We start from the raw sequence: 14,535 nt of genomic DNA, 5'->3' as shown, positions 1-14,535 counted from the left end.
ACCGCGAAGGGCGGGGGCCGCGCGACTCGCGGCGGCGGCGGCGGCGGCGGCGGCGCGCTGACGTCACGCGCAGCGGCCAGCCAGCGCGCGCGGAGGCCGTCCCGGCGGCCCCAATCTGGGAGGAGCCCGGGTTGAGTGGGCTGGGCCGCGGCGGCGAACGGGCAGATCGATTGGCAGAGGAGGAGGAGCGAGAGGACGAGCAGGCAAGTAGGAGCGAGGCGGGGCGGGCCGAGGCTGCACGGAAGTCTCGCGAGGCCGAGCCTGAGCGGAGTGTGGCGGCGGCGGCGGCGGCGAGATCTGGGCTCGGGGTGAGGAGTTGGTATTTGTGTGGAAGGAGGCGGAGGCGCAGGAGGAAGGGGAAAGCGGAGCGCCAGCCCGGAGGGCGGGAGGAGGCGCGGCCAAAGCGGGCGGCCGAGGCGCGGCGGGGCGCCGGGGCGAGCAGCGGCCGAGCGAGCGCGGGGCGCACCGAGGCGAGGAGGCGGGGAAGCCCGCCGCCGCCGCCGCCGCGCCCGCCCCTTCCCCCCGCCGCCCGCCCCCTCTCCCCCCGCCCGCCCGCCGCCTTCCTCCCTCTGCCTTCCTTCCCCACGGCCGGCTGCCTCCTCGCCCGCCTGCCCGCAGCCCCGGAGCTGAGGCCGCCGCGGCCGTGGCGGCCGAGCCCTCAGTCATGGCCTCGGGCGACACCCTCTACATCGCCACGGACGGCTCGGAGATGCCGGCCGAGATCGTGGAGCTGCACGAGATCGAGGTGGAGACCATCCCGGTGGAGACCATCGAGACCACGGTGGTGGGCGAGGAGGAGGAGGAGGACGACGACGACGAGGACGGCGGCGGCGGCGACCACGGCGGCGGGGGCGGCCACGGGCACGCGGGCGGCCACCACCACCACCACCACCACCATCACCACCCGCCCATGATCGCGCTGCAGCCGCTCGTCACCGACGACCCGACCCAGGTGCACCACCACCAGGAGGTGATCCTGGTGCAGACGCGCGAGGAGGTGGTGGGCGGCGACGACTCGGACGGGCTGCGCGCCGAGGACGGCTTCGAGGACCAGATCCTCATCCCGGTGCCCGCGCCTGCCGGCGGCGACGACGACTACATTGAGCAGACGCTGGTCACCGTGGCGGCGGCGGGCAAGAGCGGCGGCGGCGGCTCGTCGTCGTCGGGCGGCGGCCGCGTCAAGAAGGGCGGCGGCAAGAAGAGCGGCAAGAAGGGCTACCTCGGCGGCGGGGCCGGGGCGGCGGGCGGCGCGGACGCGGGCAACAAGAAGTGGGAGCAGAAGCAGGTGCAGATCAAGACCCTGGAGGGCGAGTTCTCGGTCACCATGTGGTCCTCAGGTGAGCGCCGGCGCGCGCCGGCCCCCGGGATGTTTTTGTTTTGAAGGGAAGCCATGTTTTATGTGTGTGATGGGCGCCGCCATCTTCTTCGCGGGGCAAGTATGGCGGCCCCAAAAGATGGCGGGCCGCGGCGGGGGCGGCGGGCGGCGGCGCGGCGAAGATGGCGGCGGAGGCGCGGCGCCGCCCGCTAGGCCGCAATGGCGTAGTTTGCTCGGGCGGGGCGGGGCGGGGCGGGGCGTGCTCGGCCAACAGCCGGCCCAGGGCCCGTTGTTCGCGGCCCCCGGCCGGCCGGCCGCGAGGCCGTCTCCCCGCGAGGCCCGGGGGTGCGGGAGGGCGTTGGCGGGGCTGCGCGGCCTGGACCTCGCGCCCGGGCTGGGCCGCCGCCTTTCCCCGGCCTTCCTCTGGGGGGCGTCGCTGTCCCGGCTCCGCCCCCGCCCCTACCCGGAGCCTCAACTGATCCCGGGAGGCGCCTTCCGAGGGGGGCGGGGGCGCCCGCCCGGCCCTCCTCTCGCCCGCCCCGCGTGCAGGCCGGATCCTGCCCGCGGCCGCGCTCGCCTTGCCCGCCTCGGCGGGGCGGGACTTGGGCGGCACTTCGAGCTCGCGTGTGTGCGGGTTCGGCGTCGGCGGGGCCTGTCACCGCGCTGCGGCGAGGGCCTTGCCTCTGCTCCCCCCGCGGCGCCTAGCGAGAGGGGCCGCGGGTTTTTGCAGATTGTTCTCAGTCCTGGGCGTTTGGGGGAGTTTTCTTTCCTTTCTTAAGTATTTGGCTCTTTGCAGGAAGGCTGGTTAGTTACACAGCTAGGAACGTTTGCCACTAAATTGATCAAATCGAGTAAAGCTGCCAGATGCTTTTTACTTGACAGAAAACTCCTTATTTTTCCCGTGAAAAGGATTCTGGAAAGGGTCTTTCTACTGTTTTAGTACTGCTTTGAACGAGGGCCAGAGAAAATAACTGGGGCAGAAAAGCCTTATCTTCATATGTAAATTTTCTTGTTTTTACTTCGTAACTGGTGTTTTCAAGTCCTTATCCTATTATTTTATCCACAGGCTATCTTGTTAAATTGTTGGAATAGTAAATAGACTGAGAATAATCCTACCATAACTAGTTAACCTAGTACCTGTGATAATTAGATCTAAGTGGTAGAATCCTTTACGCCATAGTTACTCCAGCGCTGTCTTAATAAATTCTCACAGTTGGATGGAGTCTCAAAATGCGGTGAACGTTGAGTATTGAAGCGTTGTTAACATTCTCAGGAACGAATGAAATAGGCGAAAAGTCTGGACTGAGAAGCTGGTCTGGTTGTATCGTATCTATCTATCTACCCCAGGCGGAGGTAACTAAAGCTGGATGGATCTGTGACTCAGGACTGAGCGAAGGAGCGGAGGTTCTGTCAAAATGTAATAGCAAGTGCTAACAGCGCTGCTGTTCTGGATTTCGGAGGGCCTGGTAGAACTGTCAGTACTTTGAGTTTAGCGGGGGCTACAGGTTTCAATGAAACATATATTTGAGTACTTAAAAGGTTATCAAAAGATCCTTTCTGTATGCATTCTGGTAGCGCAGAATGATTGCACGGTGATCATGTTGGAACTAAAAGCCATGTTTTCCCATTATTAATCGGAATGGAATAAGAGGGGGGGTGTTGGTTATTGATGAGTTTGCTGAATTCGGGATATCGTTTGAAATTTTTTAATTTTTTAATTTTTTATTTTTTTTGCGGTACGCGGGTCTCTCACTGTTGTGGCCTCTCCCGTTGCGGAGCACAGGCTCCGGACGCGCAGGCTCAGCGGCCATGGCTCCCGGGCCCAGCCGCTCCGCGGCATGTGGGATCTTCCCGGACCGGGGCACGAACCCGTGTCCCCTGCATCGTCAGGCGGACTCTCAACCACTGCACCACCAGGGAAGCCCAGGGTATTTTATATATTCTGCATTTGATCTTATCAAATTGTTAATCCACTTCTCCATACTCAGAAAACTTGGTGATGTAGGCTTTACTTGAAGTGGTACATATCAGGTTAGCTTAAAAGTCATTATTTTCTCTGTGCAGGTGGTTGCTGCAGGGTTGTACAGTTTAGGGGTATTGTGATGTCCATTTCTTTAAATTGTTATCTGGCATGTATGGTTGGTATCTTTTGAATGGAACAGCAGAAAGGGAATCTAGTAGTTCTGTAGTAGAGTAGTTATAGATCTGAAAGAGTGCCTAGAGATCTGCTTTTTTTCTTTTCTTTTTATTGACATAATTCCCACGTGCACAGTTCGGTGGTTTTTAGTGTATTCACCAGTTTGTGCAATCATCACCACTATCTAATTCCAGAACATTTTTATCATCCCAGAAAGAAACCCCATAACTGTTATTCCCCACCCCCACCCCCAGCCCTTGGCAACCACTAATCTCACTTTTTCCCTGGATTTGCCTATTCTGGACATTTCGTTTGCATGGAATCATATAATATGTTGCCTTTTGTGTCTGGCTTAGTCTGTTTTCAAGATTTCATCCAAGTTGTAGAATGTGCTTCATTCCTTTTTACGGCTGAGTAATACGCCATTGTAGAGAGAAAACAGCAGGAGCTGCTTATTTTTGCAGATGAGAAAAGTAAGGTCTAGTTAAGGCTGAATATGTTTTAATATTTAATCACGGTTTAACTGTGTTTTGAATAGTTTTAATCCTTTGCTTTAAGGCTCGTGTTTGTGTTTGCTTTTTTTCCCTGGCATGTAATTAATGAACATTTCATTGTTGCCAGATTTAGGGCATAGTATTATGTATTTTTTTTCCCCTAGATGTTCATCACTATAGTTTGGGAGCGACATCCTCTTTTGTAGAACTTACTAAAAACTAAACCACTTAACTAAATCACTGGGTCGAGTAGGAAAGCTAACAATAAGAGCTGAGTATTTAAAACATTTAGTTTTGAGAGAACCCTAAGAAGGCTTTCAAATCTTGAGGTTTCAGGTAGTTAGAATTCGTGATCTTCACTCTAGGTTGTTGGTATTTTAACTATCTTCGGTTAGACCAAATATAGAAGTGCTTTGTGCTAGATCGAGTAAAACATCTCAGAGCAGAAAGCCATTGACATTAGAATCAGCAAATTGAAAGAAAGTCAAAAAGTATTAAATTTTTTCTCACTTTTATATATTCAGAAGGTTCAGGTTTGCCAAAAATTACTAATCCTGACCATTCCGTTCACTATTTTTCCTTTTTTACCATGCTCTTTAACACTAAGGAGAGATGCCATAAATGTAAATTCCCATGGAGCCAAGCCCAAGAAACCCTCCAAAGTAATCATGTCAACCCCATGACCTACATAGGGCAGCCTAAGTCATAGAGCCCAATGCCTAACCTGGTAGCTCTGGAAGCCTGGCTTACTGATAAGCCTCGGTGCTGTCAGATTGCATCTCCTGGTTATTAACCCTCCCTCCCCACCACCCCCAGTCAACAGCTGTCTCCCCCAGTAGGAAAAGAAAAATCCGTGTCGGAAGAGGCCCCAGCTCCTGACCTACCTACAACTAGCATTTTAGGCTTTTGGAAGAGAATGAATAATAATTTTTTAAAGTATGCCAGACTCCTGGGTTGATATTTACAAAAAGCCTTTCTATTTGTTTTGATGCCTGCTTTAGTAAGATCAGTTTTATTTATTTATTTATCTAAAAAATTATTTTGGCTGCGTTGGGTCTTCGTTGCTGCGCGCAGGCTTTCTCTAGTTGCAGTGAGCGCGGGCTTCTCATTGTGGTGGCTTCTCATTGCAGAGCACGGGCTCTAGGCGCTCGGGCTTCAGTAGTTGTGGCACGCGGGCTCAGTAGTTGTGGCGCACGGGCCTAGTTGCTCCACGGCATGTGGGATCTTCCCTGACCTGGGATTGAACCTATGTCCCCTGCATTGGCAGGCAGATTCTAAACCACTGCGCCACCAGGGAAGTCCGATCAGTTTGTTTTAAGGCTGGGAAATTCAGGGCCCACAACAGGTTATTAGCAAAAACAATTATCAAGAACGAACATTTCCTAAGATCTACATTCTTTTGTCATCTCATGACCTTCTCTTTCTAGGTGACCAATTTATAAACTGCTCTCACTACTTCCCATGGGAAGAGTGAATAAAAGTGAAAACTTTTTATAATTTTTAAATCTGAACATTTACCAGTGAGTTGTGTCCTATCGTATTATTGGATAAACACGCAAACATTGTATTTTCAAAATTTGGCATCAGAAACACTACCTGGATGTTGAAGAAACCATTCATGTCATTACTGTTAGCAGACTATTAGGAAGATGTGGGCAGGTCTTGGAAGTTAGTCAACTCTGTTGTGTAAGGTTGTGCCTTCCTATTTATGGTGGACTTCACAGGTCAGGAGAGGAGCCATTTCCTAGTCCTAGGTGTCTTGTGTTAGTAGGTCCCATTCTGTTTAACTTTATGATTAATTATCAGTAACAGCAAGCCCAGTGGTTTCTGGGAATCTTATTAGTAGCAGCATCAAATTTCCCTTTAGAGGGCACTGACCAGAGGTCTGACCTTGGCATATCTTAACTTCTGACCTTGGGATCTTTGTAAAATGACTTGTTTGAGTAGGGGGACCCCAAAAGGCATTTTTCATTTCCTTTACAGCAAAGAAATTCTACTCCTTTATGAATTCTTATGTGACAAAAGGAAGCAGTAAACTCAATTTCTTAAAGAAAACTACCCAATTTTAACATGATCTGGTGAGATAATAGGAACTCTCTTGAGTAAAATTCATAGTAACTATTCAGTTACTTTAGTCTTACAGTGTGGTTTCAGATATGAATAAACATTAATGTAAATGGTTGTGATGGGCTCTTTTCTTTCTTGTGTAAGTTATTCCCCTCAAATATAAGAGCTGAGGGGCAGGGAAAGAGGCACTGTTGTGCTGGAGGCTGTTCTGTGGTGTCTGGACCCTGTCTCCTCTCCTAGGAGAGCCATAAACTTCAGGTAGAATTTCTAGCGTCTCACAGTATCACACTCTTAAAAACACTCCAAAGTGTCTTTCTCCTTTTACAGTTCTCAACTCTGCCCCCTTCTTTCCCCTTTTTGTCTTCTAGATTTTAAGCACCCCCAAAAATAGAAGCTGCTGCCATGACTCCAAATTGAGAGTTGGTTTTTAATTTTTTATTTTGTTGATAACTCACTTGTAATTTGCAGTAATACATATGGTTATTGTACTAACTACTGTTTTATAGATTCTTGACAAGGATTGAATACAAACTGCTGGATTTTACTTCTGGGGATCTGACTGGATCACACACACACTATTCCTTTCTGAATTAGATTCTAAGGCTTAAATTATGTGAATTCACTCCCTTGCATAAAAATCCCTCAAGCACAACAGTGAGGATATACTTGATACCACTGAACTGTAAATTTAAAAATGGTTATCAGAATGGTAAATTTTATGTTTTATATCTGCACACACACACATCATCATCATCATCATCCCAGAGACATATCATTGCATTCAGTAGAATCCAGGCTTCTCATAAGCCACCAGCCACACGTGATGTGGCCCTGCTTCCTCCCTGACTTCCTTCCTTGTCTCTATGCTCCCATTATGCTCCAGCCTTCCCGGCCGCCTTTGGGTTTCTTGAACTTGTTTCTTTGGACTTATTCTTACCTCTGCTTCCAATGCTCTGACCTCAGATGTTCACCTTCTTAGTGCCATCTGTTTTTCAAGTCTCAGCTCTAAGAGGCCTACCCTTTCATCCTTTCAAATTAGCACCCCCCTCGCCATCGTTCTCTCTCAACCCTGTTTTTCTTTGTAACACCGTCTGAAATTGTCTTGCTTTTATCTTCTAACTTGCTGCTTGTCTGTCTACTTCCTCTAGAGTATAAGTCCTGGGCTGTAACCCTGCAGCCTTACGATGGTACAAGGCACATAGAAGATTCTCAGTAAATAACTTAGTGAATGAATGCATGGAATTGTGCTATAAGGCAGAATCCTAGTCTAGAGTCCAAAATACCACTCTTACCTGTTAACTACTTTCAGAAAAGGAGTAGTAAGTGTGGGGGAGAGGGTGGAGAAGCATTCCTTTTTTAGAAAAAGCATGGACTTTAGTCAGCTCTAGATTCAAATCCTGGATCTACCACTTTGCCTCTTTAGATACACTACTTGGCATTTCTCCCCTGCCCCGGCCGCGCCATGCAGCATGTGGGATCTTAGTTCCCCGACCAGAGGTCAAACCCTCACCCCCTGCATTGGAAGCGTGGAGTCTTAACCACTGGACCACCAGGGAAGTCCCACTACTTGGCATTTCTGAGGCTTGATTTCTTCAACCAAAAACTTGAGGTTAATATCATAAAAGTTTTGTTTGAATTGAGGAATGTGACAGTTGCTGGCATGAAACAGGTACTCAGTAAATGATAGTATCCTTTCCTAAGGTCTCTTAGTGGGGAAAAGTGGAAACAGCCTATGTCTGATTTTTGTCTGTTGCTTAACAATGAATCTCAAGTATTAGCTCTCCCCTGTTTCGGTGAAGGTTTGGCTTCATGGCGGTGGTGAGTATATAATGTCATTTTGGTCAAAAGTTACCTAGAATGGTCAGACCAAAGTTAATGGCCTAAGATGGAAGGTGTGGAGAAACAAAATCTAGCCAACCCAAAAATAAATAAATAGGGAAGTAGGTAAAAAAGTATGTAAATTGGTGAAAATCAGGATCACAGAAAAAAAGGAAGCATTAGGGTCAACCCTAATGAGCTTCCTGGCAATCAAGATAAACAAGGAAACTATACTACTGTTAACTGATTCTAAGATAGAAGAGCTTCTAAGGGAATCAAACTTTTCTTAGGACTGAATTCTAAAATAAACTATTTTTTATATAAGGGGCCCACTGAGTGATAGCAATGCACAGATTCCAGCTAGTATAGTGTCAGATTTCATGTAGTGTCTTGGAGCAGCCGAAAGACTTAAATGTAGCCTAATTGAAGGTGATTCTTTACTTGGCTTACTATAGTTTTTAAAAGTTCAACATTCTTTAAAAACCATAAGCATAGGACCTACTCTTCCCCTTAGGCCCAGGAGGGAGGGCAAAGTGGAATAAAGGTTTTTTGTTTGTTTATTTTTTGGAATAAAGGTGTTTTTGCACACCTCTTTTCCAGACACCATGGTTCCCATTTAATGTGTTACCTTGTTTCAGCCTTATATATGATAGGTGGTCTACCCTTTAATAAGTAAGGAGACCAAAGAAGGGTCAGTGATAGCAATGAGAGGCCTCTTGAAGGAAAGAGATCTTGATCTGGGCTTTGGAAAGCCCAGGTGGGGGATGAGAGGTGGGCAAGAAGGGAAGGAGCGTTGTGTTTATTCACATACCTTTTATCAGACATTGAATAACATTGCAAGCAAACCAGTTTGGTGGGAGCATGGAGGGCATGTGAAGCTCCACTTATGAACCTGTTTTCTAGGCCTGTAGAGTGCTCCCAGCCTTTGCATTTAGTTTAGTTCCTTAGTCATTTCTTTTTGACTGTAAATGTTTTGAGTCTCTTTGCTTTGCCTCTCAAATGACTGAGAGCTTTGGTAACTTAGAAACTGAATAGCTAAGAGACAGGGACTTATTTATGTACCTTTTTAACCTTTTGAATAGTTCCATGTACAGAAAAAAGAATGTTTTTAAAATGTGAATGAATAGATTGTCCTGCTGAAACAATTCAAAGTGTGCCACCCCATTGCTGGATGGTATTGGCTAGAGTTTGTTTTTCCAACACCTTCCATCTTAGGCCTGGTTGTCGTAGGTCATTTGCCTCTAGCCATAGTATTAGTGAGCACGGGAATCATCTAATCCACACTTTTGACTAGAAGTTTTCTCAATATTACGTTTTTCCTACCACCCTACTTCTTTGAATCAATGACTTGTTTTCTCAGCTTTTTCCAAACAGGAATTCAGATATTTGGTTTTCATTTGCACTGCCCAGTTGTGTTGTATAATCACAATTATAAGTTTAAGTCACATTGATTATAGAAACTGATTTTTTTGTTTGTTTTGGAGTATAGTTGATTTACTATGTTACGTTAGTTTCAAGACTATAGATAGAAACTGATTTTGGTGACACTTCTAATGTGGATTAACCCTGTCCCCTTGAAACAATGAGATAATTAACTAAGTCCTACCCTCAAGGAAAACTCCAGAGAATAATATACAAAACAGATTTTAAAGCAAATTTAGATACTTTGCTTCATGAACATGCTTTACTTTGATGTGTATTTGTTTGTTTGTTTTTAATTTATTTTATTTTATTTATTTTTGGCTGCGTGGGTCTTCATTGCTGTGCACGGGCTTTCTCTAGTTGCGGCTAGCGGGGGCTACTCTTGGTTGCAGTGTGTGGGCTTCTCATTGCGGTGGCTTCTCTTGTTGCAGAGCACGGGCTCTAGGCGCTTGGCCTTCAGTAGTTGTGGCGCTTGGGCTTAGTTGCTCCACAGCATGTGGGATCTTCCCAGACCAGGGCTTGAACCCGTGTCCCCTGCATTGGCAGGCGGATTCTTAACCACTGTGCCACCAGGGAAGTTCCTTGATGTGTATTTGATAATTACTCTGTTGCCAGTCACTAGAACTCAGTAACACATATAAGAAACTTGATAATCAGAGCTGATCAGTGAACACCTTCATCCTCTTCTATACAGCGAATCTATTTCAGTAGTCATTCTGAAATGGAAGGAATATAATAATGGCCACTGCAGGCAGTGAAAATCTGTATTTGAATACATATTATAATAGTAAAACATTTTAAAATAAAATTGTACAAAAAGAAAAAATGAATTAATACTTCTCACTTAGGTGTTTTGAACAAAGAGGGAAGCTTATGTACATATGGTCTGTAAATGCCGTTATTTGTCTTTTAGTGCATCATAAATTTCTCTTCTATTTGGCAAAAACTTCTGAAGATTTTCTTTGCAAAAATCAGATAAAATGGACAAATTATAGCAAACAGTGACATAATTTGATCTGTTGCTTTAATATGTGTCCAGTTCTTGGTGAAAATGAGGCAGACATCTTTGATTTCTTCTGGCAATAGATCCTAGCATCTTTTGTCATTTCTCTAGCAGTCTTCTTTGAAATGTGATTTTTTCCCCCTATATAAATAGTTTATTTTCTTAAATTTTGCTGTTGAATAGTTAACAACCGTCTGTTTTACAGTTTCTGTGCACTGGTCTTCAAGGAGTTCTCCAAATTAACTTCCATGAAATACAGTGTTTGTTAAGGAATAAGTAAGAAATATGTGATGATAATTTGAAGTTTTAAGTATATATTATGAAAGCGTACAGTAACCACAGCAATTATTTAGAACTTAGGCCAACAAAAGTTTTTTAAATTTTTTTTTTTAAGGAAAGAATATTGTATCACTGACATTGTTTTCAAAGTGCAGGTATATAGTGATAATCAAAAGCAGACTGATTTTTAATCAGTTCAGTTACGGTTTTTAAAATGATGTACAGACCATGCACTTATTGTGTGTACTTCAGGACAGATTGCTTTCACTGTGTGCCACTTTCACTTGGTGTGTCACTGATTAAGATTCTCATTAGACAAAGGTTGTTTTCTCTCTATCTGAACACATCTCTTTAGTCTCCTTTGCAAAGTCCTCCTCATTCTCTCAGTATTGGAATTACACAGCTTTTGGTTCTGAGCCTTTTCTCTTCCTATATTTTTTTTATAGATAAGATATATTTCTGCAGCTTTAAATGCAGTTTGTATGCCGGTGATTCCCATTATATTTCTCTCCAACCTAGATTTCTTTTTATCCTCAGTACTAGCTATTTCTTACCTCCTTGAGGTCTGTCCACTAGGTGTCGCACAGTTAGCCAGTGGAGCCAAACCAAAGTGGGATTCCAGATCCTCTACTGCAGGTTGTCTCTTCCCCCATTTTCCATCTTAGCTAATGACACCACTGTCCTCCAGGAAACACAAACAAGAAACTGAGATGGCGTACTTGACATCCCTCTTCCACCCCCCCCCCGTCTGATTCATCACCCAGCCATGTTCATTCCTTTTCCACAATAAAACTTGAATCTAACCTGTTCTGTTTTTTTAAATAAATTTATTTATTTATTTTTGGCTGCATTGGGTCTTCATTGCTGCACGTGGGCTTTCTCTAGTTACAGCGAGCGGGGGCTACTCTTCAGTGCGGTGCGCGGGCTTCTCATTGCGGTGCTTCTCTTGTCGCAGAGCACGGCTCTAGGCGCACCGGCTTCTGTAGTTGTGGCATGTGGGCTTATTTGCTCTGTGGCATGTGGGATCTTCCTGGACCAGGGCTTGAACCCTTGTCCCCTGCATTGGCAGGCTGATTCTTAACCACTGTGCTACCAGGGAAGTCCCATGTATTCTGATTCTTAATCATTTGATTGTTTTCTGGGTATTTTATATTCTTGAATGTTGGAACTAAGAACTGATCCTCAAGAAGTATTTCCTCATTCGACTTCAGTTTGTGTCACCCCAGAATTCATACGTTGAAGCCCTAATCCCTGATGCAGTGGCATTTGGAGGGTGGAGCCTTTGGAAAGTTATTAGGTTATAAAGCCCTCATGGATGGGGTTAGTGCTCTTATAATAAGAGACAGAAGCTATGTAATGTGATGAGAAATGGTGTGTATGTAAGGATACAACAAGAAGACATCTGATGTGTGGGAACCAGGAAGAAGGGATTCAATGGGCTGGCACCTTGATCTCCAGAACTGTAAGGAATACATTTCTGTTTAAGCCACCCAGTCTAGAGTATTTTTGCTGTAGCAGCCTGAAACAACTGAGACCACTTCCCTCGCCAGAATGTAAGTCCCATGAGGGCAGAGACCTGGTTTTGTTTCTGCTGCCTAGATCAGTGCCAGGCTCACAGGAGGCCCTCAGTTATTACGTGTTGAACTAATACAAGGAATGGTTGAGCCTGTGATTCCTTTATGCCCAGAGTTCAGCTTTGTTTCTGCCCCAGCACACTTGAGACATAATCCTTATCAGTGGCTTGCTCAGAGCAGCAGTGATTCTCAACCTTGCCATCATTCTTATATTTATTAGAAAGATACCAACAAGAATGTGTCTTCACTGTGAGAAGAAAAATAGTTTCAGTGAAGAAAAATAGCCTCCCTAACCACCAGTTTATTTCGATACCACTAGAAAGTTGATGTGGTAGTAGTTGTGCCTAGGCTGGAGCGATCAGAGGGTAAAGGAATTATCACAACCCTGAGAAAAGAAATGAAAGAATCCGGTTACAGTGCGGAATCCCAGCTTTGTAACTTGTGATCAGTAACCACATTTCCTCTTCTTTTTTATTAACGCATCCAGCGAGATTTTCTTAGGCTTCTTCATATGTAAACGGGTAACCTGGGTTATATTATCAGGTTCTTTCTAGTTCCAAACGAGAGGCGGCGGAGCCTAACAGTAAAGCGCTCAGGTCTTAGAGTTCACCCCTGTCAGTTACTAGCTGGTTAGCCCTGAGCAAGTTACTTAACCTCTCTGTGTCTCAGCTTTCTCTTCTGTGAAATGAACTTGCTAATTTGCCCACCTCACAGGGTAATATGTGCAGTGATTAAAATAGTGCCTTCCCAGAAACATTCAATAACATGTCAGCTGCTATTATATTCTGTGGTTCCTTGTAATGACCTATAATGTTCCCTAAAGTGAAGAGCGGTGGGAAAGGAGAAGCATTTAAAGTTTAAAACTGTTGTATTCTGTGCTTTTCATTGTGAAGCAATTTGATGGAGAAGCAGAAATTTTCAGTTAGCATTGAGAGTTTTGAAGCATTCTATTTTCTGCTTTAGTCACCAAAGTAGTAGAAGACTGGTTTTGGTCTCTGGGCGCTTCACTCTAGTTTGAGAGACAAGGCCAACAAAAGTTCAAAACAGCGTGATTTAGAGTTCATCAATGTTATTATTCAGAAATAATCCAGGAATTCAAAGGTAAGAATCTGAGGTTGGAGCGATGGAATCAGCCAGCCCTTAGATAATTTGAGCTAGACTCCAGAGGGTAGGCTGGGTTTGGAGAGAGGTGGTGAGAAAGAGCAAAGGGAGAAACTCCTTATTCTTATTGAATATTTCCTTCCAAGCACTTCTGAATTAACCTGTGTGAAAAACAGACTGGTTGGAATATAGAGGGCATGTGTAAAGGAGAAATAAAATACTAGATATGGTAAAATGAGACCAGACAGCATAGGACCCAGAATGGTCAATAGTATTTGGTGTCTAGAATATAGGAGACTCATTGTGGGGGTCAGTATTCCTTTTCTTTTTTTTTTTTAACCTGTTGGATTTGTGATGGTAGTAGAGCTCTCCTACATTCTTTGAACACATATTTTATTTATTTATTTATTTTTCTTCATTTCTTTGGTTGCGTCGGGTCTCAGTTGTGGCACGTGGGGTCTTTGTTGAGGCATGTGGGATCTTCTGCCGCCGCGCGGGGGCTTCTCTCTAGTTGTGGCGTGTGGATTTTCCCTCTCTAGTTGTGGCACACGGGCTTTCTCATTGAGGCACACAAGGTCAGTAGTTGAGAGGTCTGTGGGCTTAGTTGCCCCGAGGCATGTGGGATCTTAGTTCCCCAACCAGGGATCGAACCCATGTCCCTTGCATTTGAAAGTGGATTCTTTACCACTGGATCACCAGGGAAGTCCCTGAACACATATTTATTGAGGACCAACCTACATGCCGACTCAGAGCAAGGCTCTAGGGATACGGGATACATGGGGATCAAAACGGACAAATATCCCTGTCTTCGTGGAGTTTACAGTCTAGTGGGAGTGGGTGACGGAAATCACACAGCTCTGAGTACACGTCGTAGTCAATAAAAATTGCATGGGTAAAGGCCATGAGGTTAGGGTGGATGGGCCATGGTACCTTGGAGGAACTTAAAAAGGCCAATATAGCTGGAGCTAAGAGTGAGCGGAGAAGAGTGAAGAATGAGGAGGCTGGAGCGGTAGGCAAGAGGCTAGCTAAGAGGTGAAGGCTAGAAAATCAGATCTGAGTCAGCGTTGCAGAGTTGCTGGTTAACAGGAAGTGTGTGTGGTGGACAGAAAGCAGAACTCTGAGAAGTGGTAGGAGGAGAAGCAAGGAAGCCGAAAATAAGCCGCCAGTTAGAGAAGTGGGCGTAGAACCGGGAAAAGTGGACGCTGAGGACAGTGATGGCCAACGCTTCCCACTAGGCTAAGAAGGAGCAGTGAGGGAAAGGTTGTTGACTTTGGCATTGAGGATTTTGGTGACCTTCAAGCAGAAACAGGGTTTTAAGAGATTGA

General features: G+C 45.9%; 1 protein-coding gene across 1 annotated transcript in view; it reads left to right on the top strand.

The window, feature by feature from the left end:
* The first annotated feature begins 283 nt into the window (after positions 1-283).
* Positions 284-14,535, top strand: part of YY1 (YY1 transcription factor) — a 29,318-nt gene continuing 15,066 nt past the window's right edge. The window contains exon 1 of the mRNA XM_082838731.1: positions 284-1,337. Coding sequence (XP_082694857.1) covers positions 665-1,337 — 673 coding nt within the window. The 5' untranslated portion in view covers positions 284-664. The remainder of the gene's footprint in view (positions 1,338-14,535) is intronic.

The sequence above is a fragment of the Leucopleurus acutus genome (genome assembly GCF_964270905.1).
Source record: "Leucopleurus acutus genome assembly, chromosome: 1".
Taxonomy (NCBI): Eukaryota; Metazoa; Chordata; class Mammalia; order Artiodactyla; family Delphinidae; genus Leucopleurus; species Leucopleurus acutus.
The sequence above is the reverse complement of the archived record's forward strand: the minus strand, read 5'-3'. Positions and strand labels throughout refer to the sequence as shown.